This window comes from Aptenodytes patagonicus, chromosome Z (assembly GCF_965638725.1).
Source record: "Aptenodytes patagonicus chromosome Z, bAptPat1.pri.cur, whole genome shotgun sequence".
Classification (NCBI taxonomy): domain Eukaryota; kingdom Metazoa; phylum Chordata; class Aves; order Sphenisciformes; family Spheniscidae; genus Aptenodytes; species Aptenodytes patagonicus.
In genome coordinates this window covers 14,264,900-14,282,187 of record NC_134982.1, presented here as the reverse complement: position 1 = coordinate 14,282,187, position 17,288 = coordinate 14,264,900, and the positions used below count along the sequence as shown (strand labels likewise).

The 17,288-nt window shown below is 43.7% G+C and overlaps 1 protein-coding gene across 2 annotated transcripts; it reads left to right on the top strand.

Moving 5' to 3' along the window:
- Nucleotides 1–3,177: 3,177 nt before the first annotated feature.
- On the top strand, nucleotides 3,178–17,278 carry CAPSL (calcyphosine like). 2 transcript variants are annotated; one of them, XM_076362764.1, is made up of 6 exons: nucleotides 3,285–3,348; nucleotides 7,236–7,372; nucleotides 8,227–8,404; nucleotides 9,305–9,514; nucleotides 11,773–11,913; nucleotides 17,234–17,278. In XM_076362764.1, the coding sequence occupies exons 2-5, from the start codon at nucleotides 7,236–7,238 to the stop codon at nucleotides 11,872–11,874; spliced, it is 627 nt and encodes a 208-aa protein (XP_076218879.1). In that variant the 5' UTR covers nucleotides 3,285–3,348; the 3' UTR covers nucleotides 11,875–11,913; nucleotides 17,234–17,278. The 2 variants fall into 2 exon arrangements, with proteins under 2 accessions (XP_076218880.1, XP_076218879.1); XM_076362765.1 differs by lacking the exon at nucleotides 17,234–17,278 and having other exon boundaries at nucleotides 3,178–3,348; nucleotides 11,773–13,713.
- The last annotated feature ends 10 nt before the right edge of the window (nucleotides 17,279–17,288 follow it).

Sequence of the window (17,288 nt, the reverse complement as noted above, 5' to 3'; positions counted from 1 at the left end):
CACTTTGCCTGAAATCTTTAAAAACTTAAAGTTTCGTTATTTCAAGGCACGGGATAAAAATAATTGATTTTTGGTAAACATTAGTTGCTGAACTTCTTAAAAAGCTGAAGTATCTTGTGTTTTCATTATCCATTCTCCAACTGAAAGCAGATTTATGGTAGGTATGCAAGAAAAAAATATTTCAAAATAACTACCCCCTTTTCTGGAAGGCTCCTGAACTCAAACCACCGTAAAAAACTTGTCAAGCAACACATGCCTTTAACAGCAGACATAGTGTTAAAAAAAAAAAAATCTGTTTGTGCTTCCCCAGAGTGAGGAGAAAAGGTAAGGTAAGACAAGGTAAAGGTAAGGAATGCTGAAGATGCGTAGCCAGGCAGAGCGATCCATCAGGCAGGCGCTGCCGGCACTGTGCACTCTCCGGGCTGGAAAGGCTCCTCAACCTGGAGGGATGAGCTGAGGGTCACCGTGGTGGGGTCAGACCCATGTGGAGACACTGGGTTATGTCTCCGTTAAAAGCAGGGCTGGGGACTGTCCCCAGAAGGCAGGCTGGATGTGACCACCCTCTCTGGAAGCAGTTCAGCAGCATGGGCATGATCTGCATATGCCAGCTGGTCTCAGCTCCAGAGAACAGTCATGAGCACAATTAATTTCAGCTGGGTAACTACAAACCACACAGGGAGACAGCATTTTTTGATATAAAAGCATTTTATTTGGATTGGGAGTTCAATTTAATTGGATTATAGCTTGGTTTAAAATGGGAATACTTTTCCCTTGACAATGTTACTTACCATGGGGCTTTCTTTTTTGGTGTATGTGAAACTTTCTCAATTTTAATGGCAGGAAAAAACCCAAAGGTTTATCCTGTAAAATTAGTCGTCTTTGGTGTATAGTGTTCTGATACTTCATGCTTGCTTTTTTTTTTTTTTTTAGCCTGCTAATTTAATTGTACTGAAAATTAAACACCATGCTGATTCTCCTACCAAGTACAAGCGGATGTGTTCCTACCTGCACTTTTCACTGCTGGAGAACTTCTTGGCAGTGATGGTCACAGATAGCACATTAAGAAACAATACTGGTGCATGTAAACTAACTGTGGCAAAATTCCCAGTGGCTTCTCTCTTTTCTTTGAGACACTTCTTATAATGCTTATAAGACATTTCTTACACCTTCACTCCTGCCTAAATTCAACAAGACATCTGAATTTTTTGGAACTTAAATTGACAAGATCTCAATCTCTGTCATGAGTGTATAGATCATGTTAGATCTCATAGATTTTTTCCTTAGTAGATTCAGTCCAGTGCTGAACCACAAACTGAGCAGGCAGTTCAGGCTGTTCAGACTGAACAAAACTAAGAATCAAACAGGTACTTATTCAGAGCTAGTTAGAAAACGAGGAGGGAAAATTCCAGAGTTTTGATGAAACCTCTATCTCCTTTATGATAAATTCCGAATTCACTGAGCTCTGCTTGCAGCTTTGTGCACAGTAACAGAGCAGGTACAATCAAATAAACTTAATCACAGCCTGATGCAATCTGAGACACCTGAAAGCACATTAATAATTGTTCAGATTCATAACTCATTAACCAGCTCAGACATGGCACCGTCCAGGTTTCAGAGGAGTGTGTGGAAGGTAGACTGAACATCCATGTGTGTATGCGTATGCCTGGGCTCACTGGCAGAGACCAGGAAAGGCAGCAGAAGGCAGCCAAGTGTCCAGATGTTAAATTAACTTATTCTTTTGCTTTCAAGAACCTGTCCTTGCTATTCCAATCTACATGCACCCCTCTGAAAGTCAGTGCAAATTCTGCATCTGAAGAATTGCTTTACTGAGGTGGGATGCTGAATTTCAAGGACCAACTTGTTGTTCAGTGAAAATTATTTCTCCAGTCTCAGCGTCTCCATTTTGCCTTTGCAGTGTGTGCTGGCAGACGGCAGGGGCTGCTCCTCCTGCACCGGCAGCCCAGGTCATATTCGGAGCCCCTTATCTCTTCTGTATTCCCAGGAGGCCTCTGGAGATCAATTCACAAAATAGAGATAGCAGACGGGGGGGGGGTGTTACATTGTCACAAAGTCAATATTTTTGAATCACTGAATGATTAAACAAGCATTGTTTCCTGCTTGTGCATTAATGTACAATCAGTTGCCAGATGGGAGATATAAAGTATATATGAAGTCTTGCACAAGCTACGGTTTAGTACCAGGAAGTACCTGTCGATGAAAGATAAGCAGCCCGCCAGGATGAAAATGTTATTACTCTGGTAATTGCCTAAAATCATTTTCTGCTCTTCTCAGGAAATGATGCACTTATTCATTCTTGCTCAGTGTTTTATCCATGGGCAGAAATGGGCTTTCTCTCCATTTCCCATGTGCTCTCGCATCGAGTTGTACGGGCTGCTGTTGCCATCAGCCCTGACCCTGTGTGTTCAGCTTGCTGCTGCCGGAGAGGGCCAGGGGGCATAACACAGGCTATTTTTTACCCCTAAGGAGTCTGTCAATACACTGATTCCTTCTCCAAGTGTTACACCATGTCACTGGTAATGTTTGTGACCTTCTGCAGACAGAGTTGTTAGTAGCTGTGGCAAGACAGCAATTTTTTCTCATCATATGGGTGTTTAACCTTTTCAGTTTTCTTCTCGCTGTGAATGAACACAATCTCAGCGTCTCCCCAGAGGTTCTTACCACCAGCGGGTCTTCAAAACGGCAATTAATCAGCAGGAAAAAATGTACGCCGGCAACTTGTTTTTTGTGAAACAGGCTTTTACTTATTTTCTCCTATTGTGTTTTGAGTAAAGGATTGAACCAGCAAGTTTTTTCAACCCTATCAACTACGGAGCAGAGAAACGTGTTATCAAAACATAGCCATGCCCAACGCTGGCATGGCGATGCTGCACCCTCCTGCAGGCATCTCTGGGCATCTCGGTGAGGGGCAGCACGAGGTGTGTCCCACTCCCCCCCCCTCCCCCGCAGTGGGCAGAGAGGAGAAGGAAGGCATTGATTTTAAAAGAGATTAAATAAAAGGACTCTTGCAACCCAGCGGCAATCTCCCAGGGAAGCAGTGTAACTGCAGGTTGGGCCAGCCGCAGCCACCAGTGTCACCTTGGAGACCGGCTGGTAAACTCCAGGCCTCCCAAAAAAGGGGGGGGCCAACGCGGCTGGGTGTGTAAACAAGTAAAACGAGATGGACAAGGAAGGTCTGCAGTGAGCCCGCGGCCCTGCATCCCCTCCACTTACCGCCAGAGCCCAGCGAGAGCCTGGGAGCCGGGAGGCAGGTGGGGCACGACGCTGTCCCAGCCCCCCGACACCTCCCAAGTCCTGGGTGGAAACCCCGGGTGCTGGATAGCATTGCAGGTAAAGGATTTTCTCATTTGCTAGCTCGCAGTGAGCTTCTCTGATCAGTTGAGGTTGCGGTTCGGCCAAGAGTAGGGGGTTTTTTATATACATATATCATTGTATATATTTTGCAAAAAAAGAAAAAAAATGCAAAATAGCAAGAGTAGTAACGCCCCACCTGCCAGAAGGTGGGAGCCGGATGATGCTGGGGATGGTGGAGAGGGGGAGGGGAGGCTGCTACAGGGGGGTCAGTGGGGCTGGGAAGGTGTTTAGATGGTTGCCAAATACTCATGCAGTTTTCATGCTCTTAATAATTTAATGACATTATTAGGAATAAACCAAATGGGTGCAGTTGGTTTAGGACACTTAATCTATTCCCAGACTCCGAGATCTTCTGCTCAGGCGTAGTGTGTGACTCACGCGTTTGGCCAGGACAGGGGCTTTCAGGAGCCTACGATAATCCAGAGGCTCGTACGGGTACGGGTTTCTGCCTGCCACACTGGGGTGTTTTTCAGGATTTTCACAGGAGGCTCTTGGCCTCAGCTGAAGAATAATGTATAAACGAATGGTGCTGAGCTTAGATTAAATCTGATTCTCCAGGTTTAAGCCTCAGGCTTAGAGGGATGTAAAGGGATCTGGTTGCTGAACAGCCTAAGGTTCTTCTGGAAAAACCCAACCCAAAATTTCAGGTTTTGTATTTGTTAAGAAGAAATGCAATCATTTCTGTTCAGCCTGCACAACACAACATTGCCTACAGAAACAAACAATGCTGAGAACATGGGGTATTGTAATTGCTCATAGCCCAGGCTGTTACGCAAAACAAAACCCTCTAGCATTCAGAATTAAATTAACCAGCCCCTTTTCCATTTCACCGTGGGAGACATCTGATGATCTTGGAAGAGATATAAGAATTAAAAACATGCAAAATTATGGTTATGACCTTTTCTTGTATTAATACATAACACATTTGTAAGGTATACAGAGAACTGTTATATTCAGCAAATCCTGACTGTATCTTTAATTACTTCACATCATCCAAAAAGGGGCAAAAGCAAAATGAAAGGAGAGGAGAGAGCATGTGAATCTCTGTGATTCCTCTGTCCTTGCTCTGATTCAGAATCTGTTTTCTTACAATGCAGTATAGTCTTTTAACAGCCTAGGAAGGGTTTATCTCTAGCTTAAACCAGCAGCCAACTGAAATAGGGAAGTGGTAGACATGTTACTATGGACCAGGCTTGCATGTAGTAGTGTTTATATTTAACTGGTTTTCTGTATTTATTGAATGTATAGAAAGGATTCTCAAACGCATACTGCTGTGTGACACAGGAAGCCAGGTCATGTTTAAGAGGCTTTAGTGTAATGTGTAAATGCAATCACTTTACAAACAGTCTTTAATTGCTGAGTTTTAGATAACAACATGGTGTTGGTGATTTTGTTATTGAACATTACAGAAAATGGAGATTTACAAAGAGCAGCAGAAATATTTGCTGTTAGTGTTTTTAACCATGATACATGGGGAAAAAAAAGAGAATATGTCTGCCTATGGCATTAGTGAGATTTAGAGTGCTCTGTCCCACTTTAAAAGGAACACTGGAAAAAACTGGAAAAGTTCAGGAACAACAGCAGAATTATCCAACATCCGTAAACTCATTTTGTAGCGAGAGTCCTAAGCTGTGTCTAATTACTTAGCCAAAGAGGGTTTAAAAGGGACCTTCAAGTGTTTGCATCTGGACAAATTTTTAATAGGTAGTTCTTTAATCTAGTAAAAGAAAGTAAAACAGCATCTAATGATTGGGGAAATTCAAGCTAGAAACAAAGAACATATTTTAAAAAGCAAATGATTCAATACTGGAACAACTTAGCCTAGAGATGGTGAGTTCTCAGCTACAAATGCTGGTAGGTGTAGAAGCAAACTTTGTACTTACTGCAGAGATAACTGAAGATTGGCCAGTTTCAGGGGCTTTTATTGAGATACAAGAGATCATAATACATATTATATCAGATGATCCCTCCCTAGCTTCAATTCGTGAATCTCTCTGCAATGATTATTTGATGTGTATTGCAGTATACTGGAAATGCCTCCGCTGAACCTGGGGCAAAGAGCTACTACACTCTTTGCATGGTGTGTGTTTGCGTAGGTTTTTGCAGCGTGCAGTGGAGACAAGTGATGTTATCAATCGGTCTCAGTATTTATAGATCTATATAAATACATAACATAGTATAGAGGCATACTGCACAGTGCTATGCATGCGTTACGCATTCTACATATAGATGCATAGGCATTATAGATACATAAGCTATAGTACATAATTATATTATGTAAATTACATAATTTATGTAAATTACATAAACACAGTGCAAACCTCACTGTATTTTATATTCTTGCCAGCTAAACATCTCCTCTTAAGGACAGGTCATTGTTTGCAGAAAACATTTTGACTGTTGATCTCACATAGCTGTAAGGTCTTTCTGGTCACTCGTTAACGAGTTCCCAGAAGAACTTTGCTCATTCTGGCTGAAGCAAAAACTGAAATGGTCTCTTTTCTACCACGCTAGACTTCTACAATAAGCTAGTACTGAAACCATTTGGGGGGAACAAAAACATTTTATTTTTCTGTTTTTCCAAGCCCAGCTGGTGTTGTCTGAAGCACACGTGACATTACCAGCTGCCGTAGCCAATGCCCTGTAGACAGGAGTGGAGTAGTTAAGATGAAACAGTTTAATTCCACGTTTCTCAGTTTTCTCTGACCGATTCAATTCACACTTCTGCACATGCAATGACAATGAGATTGGAACGGCAATGTGCACCGATGATGCCTCACAGGGCCGCCCATCTTCTTCATCTCCCCATCCCAGAGCACCCCTCAGCAGACCACCAAGTGCCCTCCGAGTCAAGAGCTCTGCTGTAACTCAGCCCAGCCCTTCTGTGACTCTTTCATGCCCCAGTCCTGTGATGCTTTAAAGGCTGGAAAATATTTTGAGGGCCTTCGTGATCTGCAGACCCAGCAGCCAGGCTAGGGAGTGGCAGTCCTGGCCCTAAGCATGTGCCCCTAAAATGTCTGTACGGGAATGGGCAGCCCTAGTACTTTTAGCACTAGGCACAAATAATCCCTGTGGGAGAAGGAGCGACCCTCTGCCAGCCTGGGTGTGCTGCTCTTGGTGGTGCTGTTGCAGTGCTGCAAGTCCACGGGCTGGTTTTCCCACTTTTTATCCCACTGTCTTCCTCTGAGGGAAGCTGGAAGGCTTATGTGACTGTTGGCAAAGTCCTGAAATCCTGGGGTGCTAAATGCTGTGCAAGTTTAAGGTATTAATTTGTTCTGCAGTTGTGTTAAAATAGCACAAGGTGTCATCTGTAGGCGAGGTCAGGTCTCGGGGTGATCACCGTTGCTTAGATGTGCAATGGGAGAAAGCCCTGCTCTGGAGAATTAGGACTACAGTGGAACAAAAGCAAACATAAGGAAAAGTCCTCACCCAGGACATGTTTTGCTGTCACAGCTCTACCTGTGGGCAAATGCTAACTGCAAACCTGGCCAGGCTGAGGAGGCTCAGCAGGGTTGCTGATGGTGCGGAGGCAGCAGTGCTCTCCTGGCTGCGTCCACCAGTTTTCACTGCGTTCGTACACTGTAGGCAGCAAATTCTTACCCACACTTTCATATTTGCATCTGGGTTAATCACAGGGTGGTTGGCTGAGCTGTCCTTTCAGGGTTGGTGGCCCATATTGGCAATTTCCCCTTCTGATAGAAGGATATAAGGAAAAGGAAATAGAGGGTCAAAATGAGTCCTCATGAGAGAGGTGCCAGCACCTTGCAAGTGAGGAATTTGGGATGCTCCATATACTAAGGCAGGTTTCAGCACTCTGCCTTGTGCATGGGAATCCACACCGTACAAGCGCTTTGGTCTTCCAGATGCCGGGCACAGCAAGGCATGACCGAGAGATGGCAATCCAGGCCAAAAGAAATCTGTCCAAAACCACCGACCCCGTAGAAAGACTTCGCCTGCAGTGTTTAGCAAGGGGATCTGCAGGCATCAAAGGACTTGGCAGGTGAGTCTAAGCAATCAAATCCATTTTTCAGCCTAATACTTTTAGCTGCTCATAGGCTAAGCAGGGACCAAAACTTGAGTTTCCTGGTTCCAATGCAAATGCCACAACCCACAGAGCCTGGGCTTGGGGCTCCTGTGTTTTAGGAGACAGGACTGACCTGCTCGCCTGTTGAAGGACCAAAGACTGTGAATCCCTCAGAGGAAGGTGCTTCCTAGAGACCCAGAACAATTCCTGCCAGGGAGAGAGGGGGAACATAAAACATACCCCTCTCTCTGGTATTTTCTATAATTGACTTAAGTATCTCAATATTGGGGATTTTGTGCTTCCTTTCCGTTGGGGTGTGATTCCCTTGTATGTAATGGTCTATTAGCTGTCTAGTTTATGGGAGGCGTCTAGACTCCTTCTGCAGTCACCCTGAGAGTGTGGGTCACGCCACTCCTAGGAAAGGGGAGCTGCATCACACCCTGAAACTCCCTCCCAGGCCCCATAAACCACAGAGGGATCCTAGGTGACCAGCTGGAACTTCATCTACATGCCCAACTTTCAGACGGCTCAGTGTGTACTGAATAGGAAGACTGCTTCAGTTAAGGCAGCCTTCACCTCATTTAACTTCAGCTGTGTAATATTCAGGCACCCAATCTAAGCAAGTCATCTCTGCTGTCAATAAGTGTGTGTGTGGGGTTGTTGGTTTTTTTTTTCCTCCCTCTTTTGTTTTTTTTCTCAGAAGACTGTACAGTACAAGGGGGAAATGTTATCTCAGTAAGGTGTCCCTGTGCTCCGGCACTGTGCTTAAACCGCTGCAGCATTTTCCAAGTTTTCCTGTGCATTCTCCTCAAATTGCACATTTTTCACAGAGTATTTCGGATTATGGATGATGACAACAGCAGGACCCTTGATTTCAAAGAGTTTGTGAAAGGATTAAATGATTATGCTATGATGATAGACAAGGAAGAAGCACAAGAGATTTTCCGGATATTTGATAAAGATGGCAGTGGAACAATTGATTTTGATGAATTTCTTGTTACACTGAGAGTAAGTCTGGGAATTTATATTATTACTGCATTAAATGGAGAAAAAGTCTTGATTTGTCATTAGCTGAACACGAAACACAGCACTTTTGTTCACCTTAGTAATTAGCAAAGTCTACAGCTCTATTTAAAAAGTCAGTAACTCTTGAGAAGTTAAAATATTCTATTTCCATCTAAATATGCTAAAGGAGAAAATCACCCTAAACAACACCGCTGTGGATGAGAGAGCTCAGAAGCCAACATGTCTCTGCAATTTACTGGCAAGGCGTAAGGCTCCTCGCAAATAGAATAGAATAGAATAGAACAGAACAGAACAGAATAGAATAGAATAGAATAGAATAGTTCAGTTGCAAATAAATGGTTGTGATTTTTTTTATTAATTGCTGCCTTGATTTAGGTACCTAAATTCCTATATTGTCGTCCAGGTACCTATGTGGTTCAGCCCATTAATCTCATTTCTTTGCCTGTCATTTTATGATGCATCTCCTTATAACATGAACTAATCCAGTGGTGGCTTTCTCTAATCAACCACAGTGTGACTGATTTTGGTTGGAGCCTCTTTGCTCTGCTGAAGTCTAAACAATTAAGAAAAAAAATAATTAGTGCTTAGAGTAATTAGTAATTTCTTGTTAGAAATATTTACAATGGGTAGAATAGAAAACTGTTCTAGGTAGCATTTTCTCTCTTATTGTCCATTTACTATCGTATTGACAGACACTGAATAATCTCGATCACACTGCTTTTTTGGTGATTGCCCTTCCTAGCTCATGGACAGTGTAGACTGTCAGTTTGTTGTCCCAGGTGCCTTGAAATAGGTTTACTATTAACAACAGCAGTTACTTGAATTTAGAACTGGCCAAGTAGTTGGCAGAAATAAAATGATTCTGTTAATATTTCTTTACAGCCTCCCATGTCGAATGCAAGAAAAGAGATCATCATGCAGGCATTTAGGAAGTTAGATAAGACTGGAGATGGTGTCATAACAATTGAAGACTTACGGGGGGTGTATAATGCAAAGCATCATCCCAAATACCAAAATGGAGACTGGACAGAAGATCAAGTTTTTAGGGCCTTTCTGGATAATTTTGATTCACCCTATGACAAAGATGGGAAGGTAAGTGAAACATCTAATGTCAAGCCATGAAATCACCATCTGACTCAGCATTTGACTTAAATTATCAAATCTGAGAGCGATCGCAGTACCAAACATGCATTTACATCACATTTATGGGGGACAGTAAAATGGATGTATAACCTCTGTGTAGGACTCTCGGCGCAGCTTGCTTATGCATTCGGAGGCAAAGGGGCTCTGCAGGAGGTGCAAGGGTAGACGTGAGATTGCATTTACAGGCTTGTAGCCTTGATGCTTTACTTTCATAGGTTACTCTATATCTTCAGACTAACCCACACAATTTCTGATTTTCAAGATCCACATAAATTGGAGGATTTTTCACTTCTTAGGAGGATACATACCAGGATCCAGTTCAAAAGCAGGTTCCCTTGTATGTGAAGTACTTTACAGTTAGCGCGTCTCCAGTGTGTGTAATTACTGAGACACTTGACTTGGAAATCAGTCCATAATAGAGACAGATTTTTCCACAGAGAGTTGGAGGGAGGGTGGGGTTGGGGGGGCTGCCACCAGCCATGTGCCCTGAGGGGCACTAGCTGAGGCAGGGCTGGGAGCCCTTCCAGCCCTCTGCCTTGACTTTCTGGTGCAGGTGCAAAGCCTGGGCACCTTCTGTGATGGACTTCTTATGCATCCGCTTTGTAACCATCTCTGAGCCAAGCATGCTTTGTTTCCCCTGTTGTTATGTGCCTGCAAACTTCTTTGGTCTGAACTTACACGTGTCTGACCAACTCAGAGCAATCGTGGATCTCCGCTGGTCACATGGTGATACTCTCAATCTGAGCTGTTCATAATAACGAACTAGATAACGTTTCATCAGCTCTTTGTGGAATGTCTTTAACACTTCACACTTCAGAGGTTGCACCTCGGTTTTCATGGCTGCACTACACTGGTGACTCCTACCTGTCTTACAGATGGCTACTACATCCAAATCCCCCACTTGCTTTATTTCCAACAGGCAGGCTCTCAGTTTGTAGAGAGGTGATGGGTTTTATTTCACTTGGGCATGACTTTGCACTTGGTAGAGCTGAATTTCATCCCTTTTTCTGTTGTGTCATCCTCAGAGTACCAGTTACGTGAGTTGTCCCCTTCCTTCTCTGCAGCAGTGATGACATCTAGCAAACCTCAAGCAAAACGTTCCTGCTTTTTGTGCTGAGGTCATAAATTCAATGAATCCCCAAAATGATCCTTGACAAGTTCAGTGCCTTTTACCTCATAAACGCTGCAGTGTTTGAGCTTATAGAAAAGTTACTCTGAGCACCCACCTCTTGTTCAGCAATCCTGATGTTAGTCCACCTGATTGCAGTTCCTTCTGGGAACTGACTGTGACTTTCCTGTGCCGGAGTCTGAGATCACTAATGACACTGGTATGAGCTGAACACCTAAAATGTTTTTAGCAGAAATGCCTCAAGGCTAAGCATCTGCTAGAAAGGTCCTTTTCACCGTGATCTTGCTGGGTGCCTCTGAAATAGGCAGGGTCAGCGAAGCTTGTAATCGGTTTCTGATGGTAGGACAGTCTACAGCGTTCACTTCTCCCAGTTGTCACGTTTTACTTAGCTCTCAAATGCACAACGCAGTAGGAGCAAATATTTTTCTGTGATGTTTATTCAAAGAATGACCTATACAGTTCAAGAGTTAAGGCATCACAAGAGACAGGCAGTGTTTGTATCTGCTAATCTGATTTTTTTTTTTTAATGGTCATTTTAAAACCAATTCAACCTGAAAATACCCATGAAAGATATTCAAAAGTCTTAGGTATTTGAAAGAACCTCAATTCTTTAAGTGAGACCTGTTTAGAGCAATGGTATTTTCTCTCTAGTGAATGGATATAAAGCTTCTAGCTGTCTCTGGGTTGCACCAGAAACCCGATCCACTTTTATTAATAATAATGCAAAGAACCAGATTATAGCATCCCTGGAAAAAAATGTATTAAAACATTTGTCGTCTTGATCAGCACTGATTTTAACTTCAGTTCCTGATAAGGTTAGTTCCTGGTAAGGTTAGTTTAACTCACGTTTCATTTCCATGCAAGTGTTCCTGGAGGACAAGAGCTCTTATTTCTAGCAAAGAAGTGAACTCAGGCAAATTTTCAGTGTCTTCATTCTTCCTGTTGGATTCCTTTTCACTAGCAACAACATGAAACAGCAGTTGTTAAGTTTCATTTAGAGTTCTTAATGTGTGGTTTTGACTTACGGCATTAAAAAAAATAAAGGTTCATTTTCCTATTTTAAATCCTTCTGTCTCAGGTCACAACAGAAGAATTCATGAACTACTATGCAGGAGTCAGCGCTTCAATAGACACAGATGTCTATTTTATCATCATGATGAAGAATGCTTGGAAACTCTGATCATATGATTAAAGGAGCAAGACTTTACTTCCACCTTTTGTAGGTTCCCATGATTAAGTGTATGCACAACACCATGCTCATTTTCCATAATAACAGCTTCTAGTAACTGTGCCAATTACAGTCAATCTGCAGAAATAATTCCCACATGTTTTGGTAGGCTCAGCCTCAGGGGATTGGCGCATAATCAGAGAGCAGATCTGGCGTCCAGCCACTCTGCAGGTCTGTCCCTTTTCTCCCTGCATCCCTGACATGCCTTGTCTTTTCTGAGATGAGCTGCTCCTTTCTTCTCAGACATCCGCAGTAGGTCCCTGTGCCTCCTGAATGTATCCCCTCCTCCAGTGTTAGATACAGCTCTGTTAGACAGAAGATACAAGAGGAGGAAACTGAAATATTCTGGAAGGGTGGTGGTCTGGGGCAGACTGCTATAGATGTGAGGAAGACTGTCCCAGGAGGGTCACGTAGCCCTCTCACCAGTAGCACTGCAGCATCTCTTGGCTTCTTAGGTCTCACTTGTAGGATGGAGCAACTGCTCAGCTCGCTGCTGGGGACATGTGAGTTCCCAGTGCCAGGAGGCTGGAGGGAGAAACAAATCAAGAAGGGGAGATACGGACCAGAATAAATGCAAAACGCTCTTTAAAGCCCTGTTTTCTCCCTGGCTTACAGCTCGGCAGACAGGCATCTTTCCTGTGCATGCCTTGTTTCAAACCTCTGTGGGCCTGCTTATAGCTTTTTTCTCCCCTTTGATTTCTTTCTTTTTGTACTGTGAGATCTTCTCACTAATATCTTTCTTTAAAGGGCATACGTGTGTTACAGTATTTTCTTCTAACTCTTTCTGGAACATTTACTGGCCTGGTAGCTGTTGTCTGTACACACCTGCACTGAAAGTTGCTTACTACTTTTTGTATTTATACTGGTTTATGACCAAGCTATGACTTCAGGGAACTTTCTGGGAACTAAAGAACTTGTAACTTTCTTGTCTTGTCATCTTCTGCTTCTGATGCTGAAAAAAGGATGGGAGCCTGCCCTCCTGGTCACACCAATGAGGCTGTCTCAGTTCTGAGATCTTCTGTCCTTTTCCTATGCAGGGAGTGGGGAAATGGTGCACAAAGGAAACTGTTAAAAAAAAAAAAAAAAAGAAAAAAGAAAAAAAGAAGGGTGTGTGTGCTGTCTAATTATTCCTGCCTTGATTCCTTTTCCTTTTGTCATCTTCTTTCTGCTTCTCTCGCATCATTTTGCTGCTCTCCCAGACTGAGATGCTGCTGCTGTAGCAAAGAGTAAATGGCTTGTGTATGGCGGCATTTGCTCCATTTCAGGCTGGCAGCCAGCTAAAAGCAGTACAGGCTTATAGACTGGACTTTCAAAAGAGCTTGACTGATGAAATCTCAGCTCTTACTTAGCCTGGGCTGCTACAAGTTCAAACACTGAAGTCCTGAATGCTTACTGCTCTGGTCCTATGCAAACTCTGCTTTTGTTTTGTCCAGCCATGATCTCAGTACAAGCAATAGCTGCTTGCAATTCCTCAGTAAAGGCTGTGAACTCAATTATTTTCTTTGATCTGTAAGCCTCCAGAAGCTTGCATACTGGCTGACACTGGAAACCGGTGGAAAGAATCTCTTTAAGATTGCCATCGATCATACGAGGAGCCTTTACTTACTGCGATGCTACTGAAGTGCCAACATACCTTATATGAAAAACAAACTTATTATCATATAGAGGCTGTACATGTCCTGGCAGCTTGAGTAGAATCAATTTATTTCTCATTTATTAATTGGCTCCACAACAGGGTGTCATGTTATCTGTCTGCTATGTTTCAAATAAAAAGGAAGTAATGTGAACGGACTGTGGGAATCACAAAATGAAAAAATGATTTCCTTCTGACATGCTATCTAATGTCTTGAGACCCCACAGAGATCTGTTGTGCTGACATTTAATCAAGTGCAGTAGAAGTTTTAATCTCAATAACTGCAACCAGTTTGTCTTTTCAGTGCTAATACTTTCCAATTTTATTTAATCGCAAATGCAATATACCTTTTCAGAAGGGAGGAGTAGTACTGGAAGCAACTATGATTTTTTAAAACCAGCAGAAGCTTTGTCACCGGCCTCCGGGAGCCTTAGCCGGAGCCTGTGACAGCTGGGGAAAGCTCAGTGCTCCAGGGTGAGGTTTCTGCACTGAGCTTGACTAACAGGGTTTTGTGGATGTGATCCAGGAGAGCTCAAACCCTCTCATCCTGGTGGGAGGGCTCAGCACCCACCCTGCAGGTGAGAGCCGCAGCCAATGCACCCCTGGTGCCCTCAGAGCAGCTCCTGGCTCCTTGGGTCTGCCTGCATGTGGACCTCATCGCTCGCTGGATACATTTCTCAGCATCAGGGGGACATTTTTCACAATGTAGTCATTTCAAAATTTGTACGGAGCACATTTCCAAGGGCTGGTTTCAGATTCCTTCAAAGTCAGTGGCAAAGTTTTGTTTCACTTCTGTGGGAACAGAGTTGCTCCTGGAGCAATCTGAGTAAAAACTGGTAACTGCAGAAGAGGCATAGTGCTTTCAGGAAGAAGAAATAATCTGGGAAAGAATAACATGATTTTTCACTGGTAATCAGATGCTGTAGAACACAAATTGGAATCTGTGCTGTAAGAAATGTCATTTGATTAATACGTGTGCAAATTCATGGCACAAACACAGGCATTGCATTGGCTGCTAGGTAGGAAAATCTCTACCAGGAGGCGTGCAGCTATAATGACACACTGGGCACACACACCTGAGACTCAGTGGAAGCACTTTGCAGAGGTTAAAGCAAGTTAAAGGGATTTGAACTTGACATGAATGAGTATCGGGGCTAACAGCAGGTGCCCAGAGCTGCCCTTTAGTACTTCACTGTCCCTGTCTGCTGGGGCTGCTGCACTGTGATCTGGGAGAGACAAAAATGAAGCTCAAGTGCCCGTGTTCAGCTGCAGGTTGCTGTGCACCGGTTACAGACCCAGCAGATGCTGGAGATAGATGGTGATGCAGGCTGTCCTGCCAGTCTGTGGTTGCACAGCACACACGGCAGATACTGGGAGATAGGTAGCAATGCACGCGATTGTATCTGGCACTAGCATCAAGATTGTCAGATCTTGGTCGGTGCTTCATGTTTGAAGCACTATTTCTTCTTTCTGATTGTGCAACAGACGCTAAACAGGATGGCATAAACCATAGGAACATCTGAGTCTGCAGGGCTGTGGGCCAATACGAGAGGCAAAGGTTTCGCCTGCACCTTGAGCTCCAGCCTGCCCCATGGCACAGCGCCTTGTCAGGGCTGCCACCAGGCAGCACCAGGAGCGTGCTCCAAAAATGCTGGTAGAACCCTGTGGTCCCTCATAGAGGGGAAAGGCTCCCTTATACCTCTCCCAAACTCTGCTCCAACCTCTACCTGAGCCATCAGAGCATCTCTGTGACCCCCTCCCAAAAGAGCACAAGGCACAGCGGTGGAGAGGCAGGGGACAGCCTCTCCCTCCAGCATGTTCCCTGGGGAAAGGCGGCACTCTGCAGCATCCTTTACTGCATTTTGGGTTTGCCCCTTGTGTGCTTTTGTGGCTTCGTGTTTTTGTCCTGGAGGGGAAATTTTTGGCTTGATATGGTCCAGAACTGTTGTTTGGCTCATGTTCTCTCCCGCAGCATAAATTTCTGGTTCAAGAAACTGAGTTTTAATGCAAGCCCCATTCACCAACATATATTCTTGAAATTAGACCACAAGGTATATTCACTGATCTGATTCATTTTGTTGGCCTCCTGGCACAAAGCTGTCTTGGCAAAGGCAGATAGAAGCAGCTGAGGTTTTTGCAGATGAAACCACCTGCACACATTGCTGTATGAAAGCCGACTTGCCTTTATGTAACAGCTTTTACATGGTACTGCCTCAAACCTCTGCAGCCACGTGGGCAGAGCAGAGCTTTGCCATCCCAGAGCCGGGCTCCTGGCCTCCACTGTCACCGGCTGGCAGAAGGAGCGAGCCTGGTGATTTCAGTTATTTTTGCCTCCCAGCTCCTGTCCTCCACACCGGGAGCAGCAGCAGCAGCACGCTCAGCTTTCCCTGGTAAAACAGATAACACCAAGAGCAACCTGCCGCTGTCGGCAGCTGCCCACTTTCTATGACTTTCTCTATGAAAATTGTTATAGCCCATCCTGTTTCTCTAGAATTCCTTTCTCATAGCCAGCTCAGGAGGAAGGGATAAGCAGAAAGCAGGTTTCCTAGTGGGCTGTACTTAATGCCAAGTCCTCAGGTGGCTGAGAGCAGCCTCGGTATTTGAAGCAGCCCCCAGCCATACTGATTTGCCCCAGCTGAGTTTGAAGTCTCCATGGTTTCAAAGGGAGCATTGGTTTCAGCTTGAGCACCTCTTCAGCTCTCAGGCTAACAGAGGCTGCAGGAGACGGGAGCGCTGTGGGATGCAAAAGCTTCAGCTTGCTGGTTTGCAGCCGACCCCAGGTACGGCAGCCCCGTCTCTGTCGAAACCTGGTCCCAGGCTTCCTCCCAGCTTATAATGTTGCTGTTGATACCAGCGGGAGCTGCAGCTGAAGAATGGGGATGGGATCCAGACTTTGTTGAATGTCTTGGCAAGTAGGAAAAATAAGAAAGAAAGGAAGTGCAATTTTTTTGTGAAAGTTAACTCAAGCCTGATTTTCTGTGGAAAAGCAGAGATTGTGGTAAAATGTGAGCAGTATTTATTTTCCAGAGATAAATATGTTCTTTTTTCATTGAAAACATTATATTTTTGCTAAAAGCTGCAATTTATTTTTTTTTTAATTGTCAACTGATACTTCAGCATTTGAAATTTACTGATTTTTTTTTTCTTTAGCTTATGTACATTTTCTGGAAAAAAAAAATAGCAGATTGCTTTAGAGAAGCTTTGACTTTATGGCATAGATTTATTCCTTTAGACATTTCCACCAATGCACTTCTGTTTTGTTTCTCATTTTTTATTGCTTGACTAACCTTTGGGGCTTTTTACATTCATTTGGTGATGGCACTAATGTTGGACTAATCTAATTTCATTGTGACATCTGAGTTATGCACTCAATATTTACCAATAACTGGAATAACTTTTCTTATATTAATTTTTCAAGGACATAGCAACAGCTCTGTCTCCCAATGCAAGAAGCTCAATCCATTGACCTCAGTGTCATTGGACCAAATGCTGTGTGAGAGCTTGCTGCAGCAACACATCCTAATACTAGATTAGGACAGTCTGACCTAAAAATCAGACTTCTTTGGAAGATGCAAAAGAATTATTTGCAAAATATGGGTATGTGTTACATAAACATCTTGCTTTGGGCCACAGTATATAGCCATCACACATTGTAAACGCTGTTTTTCTTGTTCTCAGGTTACAAAAGATGAATTTTTGAACTACTACTCTGGAGTTAGTGCTTCTGTGGACA